Source organism: Panicum virgatum, chromosome 2N (genome assembly GCF_016808335.1).
Source record: "Panicum virgatum strain AP13 chromosome 2N, P.virgatum_v5, whole genome shotgun sequence".
In the NCBI taxonomy this organism is placed as follows: domain Eukaryota; kingdom Viridiplantae; phylum Streptophyta; class Magnoliopsida; order Poales; family Poaceae; genus Panicum; species Panicum virgatum.
In genome coordinates this window covers 65616218-65636270 of record NC_053146.1, presented here as the reverse complement: position 1 = coordinate 65636270, position 20053 = coordinate 65616218, and the positions used below count along the sequence as shown (strand labels likewise).

The window sequence follows — 20053 nt, the reverse complement described above, 5'->3', positions numbered from 1 at the left end:
CGCGCTCCCGGCCCCCCGACGGCCCGACCCGGCGACCCCAACTCCGCACCGCAGGCAAGACCCCAAGGCGGCGAGGCCCCCAGCCGGTCACCACTCGCGGTCGCGGAGGCGCGGATCCGCCCAGGCGCCCACTCGGTACCTGCTCCGCTTCTCTGCAACGACGCCACCACCTAGGCCGCCACCTCCACAGCCACCGCGGTGCGGCCGGTGCCTCCACTTCAATCTTCTTCCTCGTCATATGTGAGTTCTTCCTCTCCTCTCCTATATTGCCTAGGGTTTGATCTCCTTTCTCCTGATTCCTAGATCTTGTATAGACATTCTTAATTTCTCGTCTGATTGGTTGCTATCTCCAAGATTCACAACCTTCTGAAGTTCTGATCACTTCACTCGACATTGTTGGCCCAAAGTATTAGCTCCTGTTCTTCTGGTTGCTGAGGAAAATCACTTGCATTGGCTCCTTGTATGGGTAATTGGGTAGTACGTGTTGATGATAGATTCTTCAATTTCTGTTTTATCATGCTTTATAGCATCTGCACTCACCCCAAGGATCATATCCTGCATCGATGATCAATGATTGTGGTTCATAAACCAGTGAACAATTCTGTGGAAGTTTCTTTGCTTGTTAAAATAGGTTGCTGTTTCTTTTTTCTTGTTTCGATTGGTCAGAGGACAGAGCAAGGGACTTCTCTGTGTACAATAAACTCTTATGCTTTCCTTATATAAAGATGACTTTCCGTGCATGAGCATCCAACCAAAAATTATGTGCCAAGCTCTGAAGTACTTGTCTGCATTCATCCCTGACTGTTATATTTTCAGTAAAAAGGCACACGGTGTTATCATTCATGCCCTCCCGAATCAATCAGCAGAGCAGAGCTGAATAGTGGAACAGCAAGCAGTTGCAGCAGGGGCAGCAGGACTGAATTAGATAGATACTTGGCCGAAGAGTGTGAAGAAGATTGCAAAAAGTTTGATATTCTTACTTGGTGGAAGGGGCAGTCAACTAGATTTCCAATATTGTCCAGCTTGGCTCGTGATGTGCTCGCCATTCCAATCTCCACCGTTGCTAGTGAATCTGCCTTTAGCACAGGTGGCCGCATTCTAGATGATTTTAGGAGTTCACTCACTCCATTTATGGTTGAAGCTCTTGTTTGCACTCAAGATTGGCTTAGAAGAGGAACTCCTATCAATGTTGTAGAGAATATAGAAGAGTTGACCAAACTAGAAGAATGTGACTATTTATTGTACTATTTATTTGTTGTTTTCAACAATGAAAAATTATTTAACATATCCATTATTTGTTGTTTCTGTTTTCAGATATTATTCAGGAATTTAAGGACAAAGCAATTGCTGATGCACATGCTGCCAAGTCACAAATCCAAGGCAGCAAAAAGAAGATGGTTACATCCACCAACATTAGCTCCCAGCCAAGCAAGTCCTCCAAGGAAAGCAAAAACAAGAACTCATCTAAAGATAAATGACCATGTGAGCTAATATTCATTTCTTCTAGTCATATACTGCTGCCCTGCTTGCTGCAATACTGCTGCCTGCTCTGCCTTGCTTGCTGCAATACTGCTGCCTGCTCTGCCTTGCTTGCTGAGTTAAACACTTGAATTTAGAAATGTTTAGTCAACATACATTCTATTCTTTCTTACTTGTTTCAGTTTGTAAACCATTTTCAGGCTTGTTGATGTTAAGTCGTTGACGAAGGGTGTTGTTGTGGCCTACTGCTTGCATGTTGAGGAAATGAGTGGTGGCTTCGTGCCTTGCTGTAATGCTGTTTTTAATTATTCCAAGTTTGAAACTGCTTGCTGGCTGCTGCCTTTATTTTAAAACTGTGAATTGTAGTACTGCTTGTGACTTCTGAGCGTGAATCACTGGATTGTTAGTGATTGTTGCTTGTTCTTTGAATTTGAGAGAACCATAATATTTATGTCTTGTGCTGTTGTTTTATATTGAATTATCCCTGTTGATTGCATGAAAAATTAGGTGAAATGCTGTCAAAATTTGCTATTGAATGGGCTATTTTTTTTACATCCTGGAAGTTCGGTTCTTTCGGTTATAACCGGAACCGAACCGAAAGAACCGAACCCGAAGTTTCTCGGTTCTTAACTTTGAAAAGAACCGAACGGTTCCTGTTTTCCAGGAACCGAAGTTCTTCAAGAACCGAAGAACCGAACCGATCGGTTCGGTTAGAACCGAACGCCCAGGACTAAGCGCAGCCGCGTCTGTATTCGCTCCACACAACTGGGGCCCACGCGCGAGCGAGAGGGCCATCTGGCTAGGGCCGGAGGAGGTTCCATGGGCCTGCGATTCAGCCTAAGCCCTGTTGTTTGGGCCTTCTTTTGGGCTGAGGGTAAAGAGAAGTTGCGGGCCTTTTCTTTATTGGTCGGCCCTGCTGGGTGATGATGCAAAGAGTTGCTGGAGTTACTGGGTCAAAGCAGGCCTATAGATTTTGCGCTAAATTGTGTGGGAGTAATTTTGCAGTATTTGAGACATTTTCATTTGAATATGCGCTAAACTTGCAGGGAACGAACGAACCAACCATAGAGTAAACCAATAAATTTTAACTATCTCACAATGTCTGAAAGCAAGGTTCTACAGAAGACAAGCACCAGAAAATATTAGCCGGAGCTTCCCCAAAACAACCCTTGCTGCATTGCTGATCAGTCTCCATGTACTGTAAGTGCGTATAAACATCAGCCCTAAGCCTTCACGCTTAGCTCAAATACTTCCTCCGTCTAAAAATATAAAATATTTTACTTTATTCTAGTTAAGCTCGACTAGTTTATAGAGAAAATATTAATATCTAACACATCAAATATATATAATTATATTTCATATGGATCTAATTATTTTCATTTGGCATTCAAAATATTACTACTCCTTTTTATAGATTTAGTTAAACTTATAACTGTTTAATCTAGAATAAATTAAATATCTTACGAGATGTTTAAGGACGGGGGAGTAGCGATTGCAAGATTTAATCGTATTGTCTTTTTGATCAAGCAAAATTCAACGGGATCCTCTCGGTTTCTTTCTTGCCGGAGACGTAAAACACGCGAGCGAAAAAAAACGGAAGCCGTGTCGCGAAAGAAAAATTCCCACTAGCGCCTCCCCACCCCACCTGCCCACATCAGCGCCCGAGCGCCAGCGCCGGTCGCCATCCCTGCTTCGCCGCCGCCGCCACTACGACGCCATGCGCCGGTTCGCAGCCGACAGGGCGCGCCGCGCGGTGGCCGCGTCCCTGCGGGCCGCCTCCTCCTACAGATCAGCCGCGCCGTCGCCCCTCGCTCCGGCGCCGCGCTATCCAGCTCCTCCCGTGGGGGCGGCGGCCCTGGCCAGGACTATGTCCACGGCCGCCGCGGGAACGCCCCCAGTGTCGCTGAATACCATCAACCCCAAGGTGCCGCTTTTGCCCCCACATATTCGATTCGTTTGAGACTTGTTTGGGTTCGGTGGTAGACTGGCAGTCATGTGACCGATTAGCGCGAGCACGAAAAGTTTCGATCCCTGTTCGAGTGCTGCTGCCTTGCTACCTTTGTGTTGCTCTGTTCTGTTCCTACCCTACTGGACTGCTGGGTTTATACGCACGCAATGGGAGCCGAGTATCTATCGATGTGTACCGGAGTTTGATCGAAGTCAAATGTTTACTTACACGCAGTACTGTGAGTGTGCTAGTAGTAATGCGGCTTCTAAAATGCAATCTGTTTGCTTTAACCCGCAAACGGTATTATCCCCAGTTGATGTGATTAGTTTTTCCCCCTCCAGGTCTTGAAGTGTGAATATGCAGTTCGAGGAGAGATTGTTACACATGCTCAGGTGCGTCCAATATGCAAAGCATTCTAAAATTCAATAAATAACAGTAACTTTTGTTGCCTTGAATAATTTGGAGATGTTCATAGTCCACATCAGGAGAGCACAAGGAACTAGTTAGTCCAGGGTCAGGGTGGATGTTGATGTTTCCTATTCACATATTATGGCCTTATATATATTTATATGAAAGAGGACTGCACTATCTAGAAGTCGTTTTTAGTATGATTCTGTTGGACTCAGTCTATGGTCCTGTTTTCCTTCTACAGAACTTGCAGCAAGAATTACAGAAAAATCCAGATTCACTTCCTTTTGATGAGGTTTGTATTTTGGTTCCGTCAACAACCACACATCCACTCATCCATGATCAATCGAATTAGTTACGTTTATCTACTTCAATGGCAGATACTTTACTGCAATGTTGGAAATCCCCAATCCCTTGGCCAACAGCCAGTTACATATTTCAGAGAAGTGAGTTTGCTTTCCTTGTATCTTTTGTTATTCGTTGCAATGATGGATGAAAGTTTGGTTGATGGTTCCTTACTAGCTCATGTTGCTCCTTTACAGGTCCTCTCTTTATGTGATCATCCAGCTCTCTTGGACAAAAGTGAAACTCATGCTCTATACAGGTACATCAAAGCATTCAGCATTGGATGAGCACAAGTAAATTAATATGAAATTGGTCGGTTGAATTTATATGACCCCTACTGTAATTGATTTTTATTGGCTGGTTGACTTACTGTTATATGCTAGGTCACCCGCTCAGAAATAATAAAAAACAAAGAGGACCAACTTTCTTTATCAGTCATTTGTAACTGTTTCTTAGTGCATATGTCAGTATGTAGAATATAATCTAAAGTAGAGTAACTGCCTAACACCCAGCGCAACACTTGTGTGCCTGCTTTTGATATGGGGAAAAAGTACTTGCTTGATTTCTTTAGAGCCCTTATCTAGCTACCTTTCATGGTGCACCCATGAAGTTGTGACTCCTGAGACATGAGAACTCAATCTCTAGAGCAAGTATCTGTCTGGCTCACAAGCATGTGATCTTTTCTTTTGACCTTTGAATCTGTGGAAACTGCCATATGTATGGTCTTGCAAAGATTGCATGGTAATGGAATATCCACATATTGACACATTGATTTTAAACAGCTTTCCTATATGAGTTTGTGTGCTAGGTAGTTGTATAACTACACAAGGTTTTTGTTTGTGGGCTTTGAATGCTGATTTGTATGTTTCCATACAGTTCAGATGCTATAGAGAGAGCATGGCAAATTCTGGACAAGATACCAGGAAGAGCGACGGGAGCCTATAGCCATAGTCAGGTACATATTTATACGCTCTTGGATGAATGCCGTCATGAATGGACAATGATTGGATGAGCTTGATCATTCATGCTGCTCTTTCAGGGTATAAAAGGTTTGCGTGATGAAATTGCTGCTGGAATTGCTGCCCGTGATGGGTTTCATGCCAGCGGAGACAACATCTTCCTAACAGATGGAGCAAGCCCAGCAGTATGTACTCCATGTCTTCTTTGATCAGCAGTAATCCATTTATGTGGAATAAGGACCAATTTGTCTGAGTTCTCACTTGTGAATAAAGCTTGCCGTCATTACTTATACAGTGTGATTTCTGATTCAACTAGGTGCACATGATGATGCAATTGTTGATAAGCTCTGAGAAGGATGGTATTCTCTGCCCTATTCCACAGTACCCGCTGTATTCTGCATCGATTGCTCTTCATGGTGGTTCCCTTGTATGTTCTTTGACAGATTATGTTCATTGTTGCTCGTTGAATTAGATCAATGTCATCTCAAATTGCAGTTTCAGGCAATAATTTGACTTAAATCTTTCATATAATTTTATAATTCCTTAAGTTCAATTAGGTCATTTCATAATGATTTATGAATTGATCGTCACCAGTCAGCATTGCTTTGTATTTATGACTATTGGAGTGGCATGATCTGTATGTCTGACAATTTTTTTTGTGGAACAAATTTTCTTTCAGGTTCCTTATTTCCTTGATGAAGAGACAGGGTGGGGACTTGAGGTCGAGGAATTAAAGAAACAACTGGAGGAGGCTCGATCTAAAGGCATCACTGTCAGGGCACTTGTTGTCATAAATCCTGGAAACCCAACGGGACAGGTAATTGTTTATCTATCTGTTACATGCAAAAAGACAGATGCTGCATGGTTTCCTCATTAGGAATATTTATACCTCGTAATGCATTGCAGGTTATAATTTTTTAACATGTGAGAATAAACAATTCGCCCCCCCCCCCCACCCCTCCCCTGCTCATTTTTTTTAAGAGAATAGTCTGTTTGAGTGATCACTAACACTTCCAACAGGTTCTTGCTGAGGAAAACCAAAAGAAAATTGTCGAATTCTGCAAGAATGAAGGACTTGTTCTTCTTGCGGATGAGGTGAAACAGAACCTGTATCTGAGGTTTTCACTATGTCAATACACGAGCTATTGAGCTACACAAACACCTAAACTTGGTAGGTCTACTAAGACCATTTATTTATCCTTGTCTCGTCCCTAGGTTTACCAAGAAAATGTATATGCTGAGGATAAGCAATTCCACTCATTCAAAAAAATCGCACGATCATTGGGATACACTGATGATGATCTTCCTTTGGTATCATTCCAGTCAGTTTCTAAAGGTAATCAAATCAGATTCAGGTGGTTCTGTGCTCTGTAATTTTCTGTTTGCATCTCATAGTCTATGGTAAAACTTACCCTTTGCCATGCTAGGTTACTATGGAGAATGTGGAAAACGAGGTGGTTACATGGAGATAACTGGATTCAGTCCTGAAGTACGGGAACAGATTTACAAGTTGGCATCAGTAAATCTGTGCTCCAATGTCTCAGGCCAAATACTTGCTAGTCTTGTAATGAACCCACCAAAGGTCAGTATATGATACATAGGAAACTTAAGTACAGTAGTGATAGCAGTAACTAAGATGTTTGCTACCACCACAGGCTGGGGATGAATCCTTTGAATCCTTCATGGTAGAGAGGGATGGTATCCTTTCATCATTGGCTCGGCGTGCAAAGGTTTGTACTACTCCTAGGCTGGAAGTGCAAGTTTATATGTGTTGGTGCTATTTCCCCCTCCATTTTTTCTGGCCTATAAAAAATATCGTAATACTGGAACTGTAGTTATAAGAAATTATGGGTACAGGATTGCAACCCCTGGTCCGGTAGTCAGTTCACATATGCAAGCTGAGGATGCGGACCACCTTAAAAATTTATTCTGAACATTTCAAGTACCTTACAGTTGGGCTTTGCTAAGGTACTCCTTTTTACATACTCTTCTTTATCACAGGCTTTGGAAGAAGCATTCAATAGTTTAGAAGGTATCACATGCAACAAAGCCAAGGGTGCAATGTATCTGTTCCCACGCCTTCATTTACCCCAGAAGGCGATTGGAACTGCCCAAGCAGCTGGCACTGCCCCAGATGCATACTACGCCAAACGCCTATTGGAAGCCACTGGAATTGTCGTTGTCCCTGGTTCTGGTTTTGGGCAGGTTGGTAATCTCAAAAGCCTCGTGAAAGATTACATGATCCTTGTCAGTTCCAAGCATAATTGAGTTTGCACTGACACGTTTTCTGCTGGATTTTAACTGTGTGATACTGTGAAGGTCCCTGGAACATGGCACTTCAGATGCACGATCTTGCCACAGGAGGACAAAATGCCAGAAATCATATCTAGGTTCAAGGAGTTTCACGAGAAGTTCATGGATGAGTTCCGTGATTAAATATACAGACTTGTAAAAAAGTTGCTGACACTGGGCGTCCACCTCAGACTCGGCGTACCATCAGTTTTCTGTCAGAGGCATTCTGTAATTTTGTTTCTGATGAACTAATAAGGTCACCCCTGGCGTCCCTTCATCCTTTGGATGCTACAGCCAAATTTTTCCCAGCTTTTGCCACGGGCAAATGTTAGATGAAACTTTACAGAATCTTCGAGCGTGGCAGAACCATGCTTCTGCTTGCCTTGTGACAAGTGTAATTTAGGCTCCTGGCCCTGATGTGTACAAACTTACCCGAATTTTGAGGTCAATTGAAATCACTCAGCACATCCCTGAAATTCTGCCTTGTCTTGTGGAGAATCTCACTGCCCAGTTGATCTGTTTTGTGATGGAGTTTGATTGAGCTGCTTCTGCTCCTTGGACAATGCTGCATCCTACAGGTAAGCTGGTAAGGCACAAGTACAAGAGTGTCTTCCTGTCAGGTTAGAACCTGCGTCTACTCTTCTGTCAGAAATGTGGCTGCTGAGCTGAGTTTCTGTTCAAATCAAGACTCATTCATAGAGTTGAGGAAATTTTAAACCCTTCAATTGTAGCTTCATCTTCGGAGAGGAAATTGTTAATTGTAGGCTCGCCGATTCATTCTCGTTGCTTGGGACTCGAAGTGGGTTGTCTTGTACAGGTGGTTCACCTACGGTGATGGGCCCAAAAGTGTCTCCGCCCGCCCAGCCTGGATCAGCTTTGCCTGCTGCTTGCTTGAGCACAATACATTGTTGCTGCTTTTTTTTTATGACAATACATTGTTGCTGCTAAGCATGTACCTAGTAGCTTCTGCGAATTCCTCACGATTAGCTTCTCAAAGAGACAGCGAATTCCTCATAACAATTCACTGTGCTCGTCTTGACGACTTGTTCGATCCACGTCGCAGTTGAGCACGCGCAGCTCTAGGCTTCCATAGCGATCCAAAAATGTAAGAGCAATGATAGTAAATAATTCCCCTATCACATTGTCAACCATTCCATCATTGTTCTTTTTTCCCCCCTTGCATCATCTATCAGTCAGCTCATGATTCCCGGTCCCCATCTCCATTTCGCCCCCAAAGCAAAGCCTAGTTCCAGCCATGCTCCATCTAGAATAAAGCCAATCTCGGAGCGGATCACACTCCAGACAGCATGCTCCATGCGGGGTGAACTGATGAATGGTGATCGGCCACAATTCATGCTCACCAATTCACAGATCACCATGGAAGAATCACGTGTCCCGATCTGACGAACAAATTGGGAGGTCACTTGGAACTTCGAAGAATTTCCAAACTCTCCTGCAGCATGAGCCTGATGCATCGCTCTATTTAGTTGGCTTGTCAGCCAGTCAGCCAGCAATATTTCTCTCATACCAAATCAGCATCAGCCACCAGCCACCAGCCAACAATATTTTCCTATGACAACAAGTCAACACCAGCTATCAGCCACAGACAGCTGAACAGGGCATAATAGTGTTAAGAAAAAAGGTTCTTGGCAGGTCAGGTCGTCAGCGTAACTGGAACCCCAGCATAGGATTACCGATCGCTGCAGTAAAAACAACAACACTGATACTACTAGGCTAAAGGAAGCCAAACGGGGCAGGAAAAGCCTCCTGGGAGAGGCAGTAGTAACTACTAAAGGCGTAACCCCGCTTTGAGCGAGGGAGCTTTGTTTGCACTTGCCAAAGCAGCTCATCCATCCACACTAGTACACCTCAAAGCAAAGCAGCAGCAGCAACAAAACAAAAACACCCGAAAAACAAAAGCGGCAGCACGCACACGCACACTAGGCGCTCGCTCGCACGGCTACGGATCCACAGCAACCCAAAGCAGCAGACGCGACGCGATTCGCACGGCGAAAAGAGAGGAGGAGGAAGGAGGCCGAGCACGAGCAGTGGCGAGCACGAACCCGCAGATGAGACGGACGGCGATATCCCCACAAGGATTGCGCCGGGCGCGCCCCGTGACTCCTTTGCCGATATCCCTGATGCTCCTTTGCCGTGTCTCTCGGCGAGGCGGACGGCCGGCCGGCCGGCGTCAGTGGAAGAGCACCAGCCTCCCTTCCAAAGCGAGGCAAAGGCCGGCAGGAGCATCCGCTTTCGCTGTTGCATGGGCGAGCACCGCATCATGGCCTTGCAATTGCGCGGAAAAAAGGAAAAGGCACCGGCACCGGCACCGCTGCTGCTGGTTTGCTTCGTTCCGGTGGGTGTTCTGTTCGGCATGGTGTCTGTTCCTGTACTCTGAAGTCTGAACACCCGAGACAATGAAATGGGGGTCGTTTCAGAGCAGGTTTTGCACATTTGACTGAATTTTCGACGGCCGGACTTCCGGCTGGCTCATGGCCATGAGGGACGTTAAGATCAGTCGATGGCCGGAATGCATATCGCGGCCAATCGCCATTTGCTAATTTAGGAAAGAAAAGTGAGCTCTCGGTTGAGATGTGGTAGTGGCTGGCTGTAGTTGCAATTGACTGTTGAGGGTTGAGTGCTCTGCCATTGACACGAGGATCAAGAAACGACAGCAGCCACCAGCAGGTAGCCAGCCTCCTGGTCCTAGTCAGACAGAATCAGCGGCTAGCGGGCTGATTGTCTGAAGCGATGGACAGGCTCGGCGATTTGCTTCACACGAAATCGAACGATCTCAAATCACTGAGGAAAGGAAATCGTTAACACGATTGCACGAACAAATGAACAATGGCGGATCACTAGGTACAATGGGCATCAGGGATGCCAGATTAAGCGAACCTAACACGAAAGGAACTAGCAAATGCTGAGGCTCCAACGAATCAGACGGCGGCCTCCATTCTTGGCTCGAAGGAGAGGGCGGCCACGAAGCCCGTAGCGGCCTCCCCTTCCCCGTCGGCGAGCCCCGGGAGCTCCTCCCACCGGTTGGTCCTGACGTCGCACAGGAAGCAGCCGCGGGCGGCGGCGTCGCCGGAGCTGACGCAGACCATGAGGCGGTCGCCGTGCCCGACGCAGTTGACGTCGGCCTTGGCGCCGCGGAAGGCGTGCGACATCGCGGGCGGCATCGCGGCCACCTGCCGCCACGCGCCGCCCGCGTGCTCCCACACGCGCAGGCTCGCCGTGTCGAGGAGCTCCGAGAGGACGACCGCGTACGCGGCGCCGCCGCACGCCACGACGCCGATGGAGTACTCGTGGTACGCGGGGAGGATCCGGGGCAGCTCCGCGAACGCGCGGCGCGCCAGGTCGCAGGCCACCACCGTGCCCGAGCGGCTCAGGAAGTAGGCCACGGCGTCGCCGCTGCCGCTTCCGAGGCAGGCCACGGCGGACGAGTACTCCCGCGACGCGCTCCGCTGCATGGTGGTGGCCACCACGTCGCCGGACTTGCTAAGGAAGTAGACCGTGTCATCGCCGCCGCCCTCGCCTTCTTCCGCGACGCGCTCCCGCGACGAGGCCTCGTCGTCCTCCGCCTTCCGGGTCAGCGCCACGGGGACCTCCCACGCGTCTGCGGTCGAGTCGTACGACGCCATGGACAGGTCCGGGAGCTCGCCCAGGATGAGCACCACGCGGTACGGGGAGCCGTACATGGCGACGGCCTGCAGCGCGCCCGCCGCGCTCGACGGCGGCTGCGGGAGCGCGCGCGACGCGCCCGTGAGCGGGTTGACGACGGTGAGCTCCCCCGTGGCCGCGTCGCGGTAGAGCACGAGCCCGCCCGCGGCGGCCACCGGCGCGGCCACCGGGGCGCCGCGCCACCGCGCCCAGGCGCGCTCGGCCGAGTCGAAGACGGCGGCGGGGCGCGCCGGCAGCTGCTTGTTCTGCTCCTCCGGGCCCTGGTGGCCGGACTCCTCGAGCATGAGGAACCACGGGTCCCGCGCCGGGACGCGCGCGCAGGCGGCGCGGAACGTGGTGGACTCCGCGGCCGCGCGCCACCGGCGGGAGACGCCCCGGAGGCGGAAGTAGCTCGCCGGCGGGAGGCGCGCGAGCACGCGCTCGAGCATGTCGTCGTGGAGGTCGCCGAGGCCGGCCGCCGCGCGCTTGCGCTTCTTCCCGCAGCCGCCGCCACACCTTCCCGCCGCGGCCGCCATGCCCGACGCACGCACGCGAGGGGCGGATGCTTAGCCTCAAGGAGAGGCAGCGCAGCGCAGCAGGCGGCAGCAGAGGTGAAGCGGAGGGAATCGGAGCGCCACTAGCGGAGTAGCGGGGCGAGGCCGCTGGCTTTATACGAGTGGAGGCGCCCTCCAGCCCGGGCGCGGAGCGGCGGGGGTGGTGGGAGTGGGAGCGAAGCTTCGTTGCGTGGCAGCGGTGGTGGAGGAGGGGGCTCCTTTTGTTCGCGTTGACATGCAGATGCGGCGGAGCACGGGCGGGAGGAGGGAAAGAGAAAGACGAGCGCTTTCAGGAGGGTGGGTGGAGGCGAGCCGAGGGCTGAAGCTTGTGTGTCTCCCTCGCGTGTCCCCTTCGGTGTCTCCAGACACGTGTCCAAGTTGTATTGGATCCCCTCTCAAGACAGCCCCCCTCACGTATTCTCTCCGTCCGCGCCGTGCGGTGCCGTCCGTCTGGTCCGTCTCCCTCTGTTTTCGCATCTCAACCTCTCCTCTCACAGCCTTGAGCCACCCGTCTCCCTCCGCTTTCCCCTCTTCCTCTCAGCTCGAAGCTTGTCCGCTCTCCTCTCAAATCTCATATGCTAAACTCGATTCCTTTCAAATCTCATATGCTAAACTCGATTTGGGCAGGAACGACCTCAAGCTCATAGCAGTGAGTTGATTATATTTACTGGAACCTAGATTCAAGCTCCGATTTTGGTTTTGATTGCTCCGATTTTGATTTTGGATTGGGGATCTGGATTTGACTTTGCAGATTTCGATTTGTGCTATGAGAATGTGTACTCTACCTTTCCTCTTCAGGTCCATCAAACTGACATCACACCATGGTGGATTCAAGATATTTGGCAGCAGCTCGTAGATGCTGTTCAGCATGAAGGTGACGTTGCTTTCATGACCTCTCTAGCATTATTTTGCAAGTTTATTTTTCTAGTGCTAGTCCCTATTTTTTCATGACACAGTAATAAAGATGCAATCTTCCGTATTCAGTCTGATGCTATCAAATCAAATATACCAGTTAGCAAAAAAAACAAGTAGAGTTTAGCACATGACTCATCGGTTCTCCTAATGGGATAGGACCTTCACTTAAAATTGGCAAACACATTATAGGGATTTGGATTGAATGACTGAGTGACATTTCCTTGTGTATCTTGACCATGGTTAGGGGTCCCAAAGAATGAACTGAAAGGCGGAGGCACAAAAGCATTTCCATGTGGATAGTAGCCCGGATAGTAACCTGCCATCTGAATTTGATTTTGGTACGTGCTAGTCCCTAAATGCCCCTGTAGCAAAGAAAAAGGAATACGAATATCAGTAATGAAAATATGACTAGTCTTGATAGTATTAAATTAAATATAACTGAAATCTCGTACCAGGTCAGTGTAGTGTGGCTGCCCATATGTTACATTATCTACTTCCACTATAGGACCACAATCCTTTGGGTCATTCTTGCCTTTCTTTTTCCGTTGTGTGTTTGCCTCTTTTGCAGAACCAGAAACCATTGGGTCTTTTTTGGTCTTCTTTTTCTGCTGTGTTGCCTTCTCAAAACCACCAATAGGTCTCGCAGATCCATGAATTTCCTTCTCCTTAACCTTCAGGCCTTTTGGTTTTATAGTTTGTTCTTCTTCTTCTGTACCTACAAAATATATAATAATTAGTTTGGTGTCATATGTATGGTGTTCACACAATTATTACTCAGGCTATACTGGAGTGCGAACCTTCGGGATGAGATGAGGTACCAACATCTGAATCAGGTCTTATTTTTAGGCTTTTCTCCACATCTTCTGCTAATTTTTGCGCATTATTCACAGCCATTAAGTACGTTTCATCAGATTCTGCAGCTCGATTAGCTAAATGAATGTACATCCTGCATAACTCCTGTCTGCGTTTTGATAACTTTGTTTTGGGATCTTCATGTGTCTCAGAATTGCTCTTTATATGAACTACTTTTGCATCAATTGTCCATCTATTTAGTATGTAATGTTCAGGAATTTTTTTGATATTGTTGATATCAAGTATCTTCAACGCATGACAGCATAAGATTCCAACAAATTCATACTTTTTGCAGCTACACTTTACTTCAACTTCCAATGCAGAAAACTTCACGACATGTTCATTCCTCCTACCATAAACCTTTACTTTGTACTCCTTTTCAGCATTACTTTCACCACAATAGAACAGATCACAATTCAGTGTTTGCATCACTTGCTCTTGGAATACCTTAAATATGGTTGGAGTATAAATTCTTGCTGCATGCCTTAGTATTCTCAACTCAGATTTCAACTTAGGTGTACTTTGTGTTGCCTTGAAATCACATTTTACCTCCTCATTTCTTTTATCTGCCACCAACCTTTCAAAGTGCTCGAAAAAGGTAAGTATGTCATATTTGACACTAATGTACCCCTTCAACTCATTGTTCATGCTTTCACTTCTTTGAGTGCTAACCATATCAGCAGAAAAGGTATTTCTTCCATACGCTAAGGCCCATTTCTCCCTTTTATCAAATAATCTTTGCAGCCATTCATTGTTTTGTAGCTTATACTTGTCTAGCAAATTGTTCCATGTATTTATAAATTCCTCCTCCTCCTCTTGATCATAAATACAGTTTTGAAAATCTTTATTGAACTTCTTATAGTCCTCCACAACTCCAGCAAGATGCTTGCAAGCATTCTGGTTCATATGCCAAACACAAATTCTGTGATGAGTCTCTGGTAGTACTATCTTGATTGCTTTTGCCATGGCTGCATCTTCATCGGTTAAAATAGTTTTTGGCTTTTTCCCTGACATAGCAGTTAAAAATGTGTTGAAAAGCCAAACAAAACTCTCTGCAGTTTCATCATACAAAAGTGCAGCACCAAAAATTGTTGTCTTCTTGTGATTATTCACTCCAACTAGCAAACCAAATGGACGTCCATCATTTAATTTTCTGTATGTTGTGTCAAAGCAAACAACATCACCAAAAAGTTCATAGTCTGCAACCATTTTAGAATCTGTCCAAAAAATATTTGTTATCAAGTCATCCTCATCAACCTGAATGGAATAGAAAAACTTCCCATCCTCTGATGTTTTTTTCTCTAGATATTCCAATACTCCTCCTGTGTCCCCATAGTTTGTCTGTAGTGATCTCTTTGAATACAATTTATTCTTCATATCTTCACGAGTAAATCCAAGATTCTCAACTCCACCTGCTTCTTTTGCCATGAGATCAAAGGTAGCTTTATTTGAAATGCCGACTGCTTTAGCATTTTCTACACTCGCGAGTTGTGCTTCTGTTATTTTTCTTTGAGATCTTAAATGATGAACTTGACTGCTACTAGCAAGAATATGATTATGTTCAGGCTCAAACTCATAGATGCAGTACAATCCATCTGTGAGACTTATCTTCATGCGAGCTTGACACATACATCGTGTCTCTGGTCTACTATAGCTGGAAGATTCTTCTCTTTTATCAGGACGCCGAACACCTATTGATAATTAAATAAATAATTGATCAAATTGATGTTATATCCTTAATGATGAAGAAAGGGCACAATAACAAAGTGATTCAATACCTTCACGAGAACAACAGAAGGTTCTATTCTTTATGGTGGTGCTGTTTTTCACATTATGTGAACTGCTCCTTCGAATACTAAAACCCTTGTCTCGAGCATAGGCATTGTAAAATTGGTATGCCTCTTCTTCAGTGCAGAATTTCATACCAACCTTAGGTATCCTGTCTTCTGTACAATTTTCTACTTGAGTAGCTTCGGTCTGGAGCATAGGCATTTCAAATATTTGTATAGACAAAACAAGTATAGACAGATTATGAATGGTAATCCATTATGACTTGCACTTTCTAACTTTGTTCTTATTGTGCCAGATGAGGGAATGTTTATCTAGAGAAGTTTTCTGAGGATGTGACAGCACCAAGAGGTGGTATCAAGATTTGGGTACCTGTGGAGAATCGGACTCCATGTAGTTAGGCTCGTCAGCCATTGGCGGGATCGCCTGAGATGCCCCCATGTAGTCGGCACTGATCTCGTCAGGCATGGAGAGAATTGGCTGAGATGTAATTGTTGTGTAGATTGAGATACAATTGGCTGAGATGCAATTGTTATGTAGATTGAGACAAACGAGAAGAATACTAAACTAGTTACCCTTCCGTATTAGATGCTAATCTGATGGAACCACCTATCGAAATTGGCGCCATTTTTCTGTGTCTAATGCCTTTTGCGGCTTGAAGCTTGTGTGTCTCCCTCGCGTGTCCCCTTCGGTGTCTCCAGACACGTGTCCAAGTTGTATTGGATCCCCTCTCAAGACAGCCCCCCTCACGTATTCTCTCCGTCCGCGCCGTGCGGTGCCGTCCGTCTGGTCCGTCTCCCTCTGTTTTCGCATCTCAACCTCTCCTCTCACAGCCTTGAGCCACCCGTCTCCCTCCGCTTTCCCCTCTTCCTCTCAGCTCGAAGCTTGTCCGCTCTCCTCTCAAATCTCATATGCTAAACTCGATTCCTTTCAAATCTCATATGCTAAACTCGATTTGGGCAGGAACGACCTCAAGCTCATAGCAGTGAGTTGATTATATTTACTGGAACCTAGATTCAAGCTCCGATTTTGGTTTTGATTGCTCCGATTTTGATTTTGGATTGGGGATCTGGATTTGACTTTGCAGATTTCGATTTGTGCTATGAGAATGTGTACTCTACCTTTCCTCTTCAGGTCCATCAAACTGACATCACACCATGGTGGATTCAAGATATTTGGCAGCAGCTCGTAGATGCTGTTCAGCATGAAGGTGACGTTGCTTTCATGACCTCTCTAGCATTATTTTGCAAGTTTATTTTTCTAGTGCTAGTCCCTATTTTTTCATGACACAGTAATAAAGATGCAATCTTCCGCATTCAGTCTGATGCTATCAAATCAAATATACCAGTTAGCAAAAAAAACAAGTAGAGTTTAGCACATGACTCATCGGTTCTCCTAATGGGATAGGACCTTCACTTAAAATTGGCAAACACATTATAGGGATTTGGATTGAATGACTGAGTGACATTTCCTTGTGTATCTTGACCATGGTTAGGGGTCCCAAAGAATGAACTGAAAGGCGGAGGCACAAAAGCATTTCCATGTGGATAGTAGCCCGGATAGTAACCTGCCATCTGAATTTGATTTTGGTACGTGCTAGTCCCTAAATGCCCCTGTAGCAAAGAAAAAGGAATACGAATATCAGTAATGAAAATATGACTAGTCTTGATAGTATTAAATTAAATATAACTGAAATCTCGTACCAGGTCAGTGTAGTGTGGCTGCCCATATGTTACATTATCTACTTCCACTATAGGACCACAATCCTTTGGGTCATTCTTGCCTTTCTTTTTCCGTTGTGTGTTTGCCTCTTTTGCAGAACCAGAAACCATTGGGTCTTTTTTGGTCTTCTTTTTCTGCTGTGTTGCCTTCTCAAAACCACCAATAGGTCTCGCAGATCCATGAATTTCCTTCTCCTTAACCTTCAGGCCTTTTGGTTTTATAGTTTGTTCTTCTTCTTCTGTACCTACAAAATATATAATAATTAGTTTGGTGTCATATGTATGGTGTTCACACAATTATTACTCAGGCTATACTGGAGTGCGAACCTTCGGGATGAGATGAGGTACCAACATCTGAATCAGGTCTTATTTTTAGGCTTTTCTCCACATCTTCTGCTAATTTTTGCGCATTATTCACAGCCATTAAGTACGTTTCATCAGATTCTGCAGCTCGATTAGCTAAATGAATGTACATCCTGCATAACTCCTGTCTGCGTTTTGATAACTTTGTTTTGGGATCTTCATGTGTCTCAGAATTGCTCTTTATATGAACTACTTTTGCATCAATTGTCCATCTATTTAGTATGTAATGTTCAGGAATTTTTTTGATATTGTTGATATCAAGTATCTTCAACGCATGACAGCATAAGATTCCAACAAATTCATACTTTTTGCAGCTACACTTTACTTCAACTTCCAATGCAGAAAACTTCACGACATGTTCATTCCTCCTACCATAAACCTTTACTTTGTACTCCTTTTCAGCATTACTTTCACCACAATAGAACAGATCACAATTCAGTGTTTGCATCACTTGCTCTTGGAATACCTTAAATATGGTTGGAGTATAAATTCTTGCTGCATGCCTTAGTATTCTCAACTCAGATTTCAACTTAGGTGTACTTTGTGTTGCCTTGAAATCACATTTTACCTCCTCATTTCTTTTATCTGCCACCAACCTTTCAAAGTGCTCGAAAAAGGTAAGTATGTCATATTTGACACTAATGTACCCCTTCAACTCATTGTTCATGCTTTCACTTCTTTGAGTGCTAACCATATCAGCAGAAAAGGTATTTCTTCCATACGCTAAGGCCCATTTCTCCCTTTTATCAAATAATCTTTGCAGCCATTCATTGTTTTGTAGCTTATACTTGTCTAGCAAATTGTTCCATGTATTTATAAATTCCTCCTCCTCCTCTTGATCATAAATACAGTTTTGAAAATCTTTATTGAACTTCTTATAGTCCTCCACAACTCCAGCAAGATGCTTGCAAGCATTCTGGTTCATATGCCAAACACAAATTCTGTGATGAGTCTCTGGTAGTACTATCTTGATTGCTTTTGCCATGGCTGCATCTTCATCGGTTAAAATAGTTTTTGGCTTTTTCCCTGACATAGCAGTTAAAAATGTGTTGAAAAGCCAAACAAAACTCTCTGCAGTTTCATCATACAAAAGTGCAGCACCAAAAATTGTTGTCTTCTTGTGATTATTCACTCCAACTAGCAAACCAAATGGACGTCCATCATTTAATTTTCTGTATGTTGTGTCAAAGCAAACAACATCACCAAAAAGTTCATAGTCTGCAACCATTTTAGAATCTGTCCAAAAAATATTTGTTATCAAGTCATCCTCATCAACCTGAATGGAATAGAAAAACTTCCCATCCTCTGATGTTTTTTTCTCTAGATATTCCAATACTCCTCCTGTGTCCCCATAGTTTGTCTGTAGTGATCTCTTTGAATACAATTTATTCTTCATATCTTCACGAGTAAATCCAAGATTCTCAACTCCACCTGCTTCTTTTGCCATGAGATCAAAGGTAGCTTTATTTGAAATGCCGACTGCTTTAGCATTTTCTACACTCGCGAGTTGTGCTTCTGTTATTTTTCTTTGAGATCTTAAATGATGAACTTGACTGCTACTAGCAAGAATATGATTATGTTCAGGCTCAAACTCATAGATGCAGTACAATCCATCTGTGAGACTTATCTTCATGCGAGCTTGACACATACATCGTGTCTCTGGTCTACTATAGCTGGAAGATTCTTCTCTTTTATCAGGACGCCGAACACCTATTGATAATTAAATAAATAATTGATCAAATTGATGTTATATCCTTAATGATGAAGAAAGGGCACAATAACAAAGTGATTCAATACCTTCACGAGAACAACAGAAGGTTCTATTCTTTATGGTGGTGCTGTTTTTCACATTATGTGAACTGCTCCTTCGAATACTAAAACCCTTGTCTCGAGCATAGGCATTGTAAAATTGGTATGCCTCTTCTTCAGTGCAGAATTTCATACCAACCTTAGGTATCCTGTCTTCTGTACAATTTTCTACTTGAGTAGCTTCGGTCTGGAGCATAGGCATTTCAAATATTTGTATAGACAAAACAAGTATAGACAGATTATGAATGGTAATCCATTATGACTTGCACTTTCTAACTTTGTTCTTATTGTGCCAGATGAGGGAATGTTTATCTAGAGAAGTTTTCTGAGGATGTGACAGCACCAAGAGGTGGTATCAAGATTTGGGTACCTGTGGAGAATCGGACTCCATGTAGTTAGGCTCGTCAGCCATTGGCGGGATCGCCTGAGATGCCCCCATGTAGTCGGCACTGATCTCGTCAGGCATGGAGAGAATTGGCTGAGATGTAATTGTTGTGTAGATTGAGATACAATTGGCTGAGATGCAATTGTTATGTAGATTGAGACAAACGAGAAGAATACTAAACTAGTTACCCTTCCGTATTAGATGCTAATCTGATGGAACCACCTATCGAAATTGGCGCCATTTTTCTGTGTCTAATGCCTTTTGCCGCCTCCATTTCATTTAGTTGGCGGGAAATTAATGTGGGGCCATGTGATTATTTGGGGAGACGGACCAGACGGACGGCTCCGTTCCGTTTCTTGCATGCGGTGCGGACGGAGATAACAAGAGAGGGCCCACATTTTCTAAGAGGCACGGATGTCGTTGATGCATGGGGAGACACGGATCGAGACACGCAAAGGGGACACACAAGCTCCAGCCCGAGCGGAGGTGGCCGTGGCCAGTGGGCTCGTCGCGTGGCGACTGGCGCGAGAGTGTAGGCGCCACCTTGCCAGTTGCTCCCCCTGCCTTGCCAC

The 20053-nt window shown here is 45.3% G+C and overlaps 4 protein-coding genes and 1 long non-coding RNA gene across 5 annotated transcripts; 2 read left to right on the top strand and 3 right to left on the bottom strand.

Moving 5' to 3' along the window:
• Positions 1 to 1308: 1308 nt before the first annotated feature.
• Positions 1309 to 1957, top strand: LOC120659000. The gene is made up of 2 exons (XR_005668905.1): positions 1309 to 1482; positions 1680 to 1957. It is a non-coding gene; the product is annotated as an uncharacterized LOC120659000 (long non-coding RNA).
• Positions 1958 to 3086: 1129 nt separating this feature from the next.
• LOC120661844 (alanine aminotransferase 2-like) lies at positions 3087 to 7907 on the top strand. The gene is made up of 15 exons (XM_039940828.1): positions 3087 to 3403; positions 3769 to 3819; positions 4080 to 4130; positions 4216 to 4281; positions 4378 to 4439; positions 5057 to 5135; positions 5220 to 5324; positions 5456 to 5566; positions 5819 to 5956; positions 6160 to 6234; positions 6355 to 6475; positions 6567 to 6721; positions 6795 to 6869; positions 7141 to 7344; positions 7459 to 7907. Exons 1-15 carry the CDS (start codon positions 3197 to 3199, stop codon positions 7573 to 7575), a joined length of 1617 nt encoding a protein of 538 aa, XP_039796762.1. The 5' UTR covers positions 3087 to 3196; the 3' UTR covers positions 7576 to 7907.
• A 2292-nt stretch (positions 7908 to 10199) lies between these two features.
• Positions 10200 to 11961, bottom strand: LOC120661843 (F-box only protein 13-like). Its single transcript, XM_039940827.1, has one exon. It carries the CDS (start codon positions 11628 to 11630, stop codon positions 10371 to 10373), a length of 1260 nt encoding a protein of 419 aa, XP_039796761.1. The 5' UTR covers positions 11631 to 11961; the 3' UTR covers positions 10200 to 10370.
• A 681-nt stretch (positions 11962 to 12642) lies between these two features.
• LOC120662931 (protein FAR1-RELATED SEQUENCE 5-like) lies at positions 12643 to 17035 on the bottom strand. Its single transcript, XM_039941978.1, has 6 exons — positions 16907 to 17035; positions 16733 to 16816; positions 15576 to 15683; positions 15194 to 15392; positions 13016 to 15106; positions 12643 to 12925 (listed from the first exon to the last, which is right to left on the bottom strand). The coding sequence occupies exons 1-5, from the start codon at positions 17033 to 17035 to the stop codon at positions 13338 to 13340; spliced, it is 2289 nt and encodes a 762-aa protein (XP_039797912.1). The 3' UTR covers positions 12643 to 12925; positions 13016 to 13337.
• On the bottom strand, positions 16499 to 19562 carry LOC120662930 (protein FAR1-RELATED SEQUENCE 5-like). Its single transcript, XM_039941977.1, has 4 exons — positions 19467 to 19562; positions 19085 to 19283; positions 16907 to 18997; positions 16499 to 16816 (listed from the first exon to the last, which is right to left on the bottom strand). Exons 1-3 carry the CDS (start codon positions 19560 to 19562, stop codon positions 17229 to 17231), a joined length of 2064 nt encoding a protein of 687 aa, XP_039797911.1. The 3' UTR covers positions 16499 to 16816; positions 16907 to 17228.
• Between the last annotated feature and the right edge of the window lie 491 nt (positions 19563 to 20053).

Excerpts from the sequence above, each read along its gene's own strand:
- LOC120661844 (XM_039940828.1), top strand. The coding sequence starts at position 3,197 with ATGCGCCGGTTCGCAGCCGACAGGGCGCGCCGCGCGGTGGCCGCGTCC. Across the intron at positions 4,440-5,056 it reads GAAACTCATGCTCTATACAG|TTCAGATGCTATAGAGAGAG; the intron begins GTACATCAAAGC and ends GTTTCCATACAG. Across the intron at positions 7,345-7,458 it reads CTGGTTCTGGTTTTGGGCAG|GTCCCTGGAACATGGCACTT; the intron begins GTTGGTAATCTC and ends GATACTGTGAAG.
- LOC120662930 (XM_039941977.1), bottom strand. The coding sequence starts at position 19,562 with ATGCCTGACGAGATCAGTGCCGACTACATGGGGGCATCTCAGGCGATC. Across the intron at positions 19,284-19,466 it reads TGGAGTCCGATTCTCCACAG|ACCGAAGCTACTCAAGTAGA; the intron begins GTACCCAAATCT and ends CCTATGCTCCAG. Across the intron at positions 18,998-19,084 it reads CTTCTGTTGTTCTCGTGAAG|GTGTTCGGCGTCCTGATAAA; the intron begins GTATTGAATCAC and ends AATTATCAATAG.
- LOC120662931 (XM_039941978.1), bottom strand. The coding sequence starts at position 17,035 with ATGGTTTCTGGTTCTGCAAAAGAGGCAAACACACAACGGAAAAAGAAA. Across the intron at positions 15,684-16,732 it reads ATCCACATGGAAATGCTTTT|CCAATTCTCTCCATGCCTGA; the intron begins GTGCCTCCGCCT and ends ATTACATCTCAG. Across the intron at positions 15,393-15,575 it reads TGGAGTCCGATTCTCCACAG|ACCGAAGCTACTCAAGTAGA; the intron begins GTACCCAAATCT and ends CCTATGCTCCAG.
- LOC120661843 (XM_039940827.1), bottom strand. The coding sequence starts at position 11,630 with ATGGCGGCCGCGGCGGGAAGGTGTGGCGGCGGCTGCGGGAAGAAGCGC.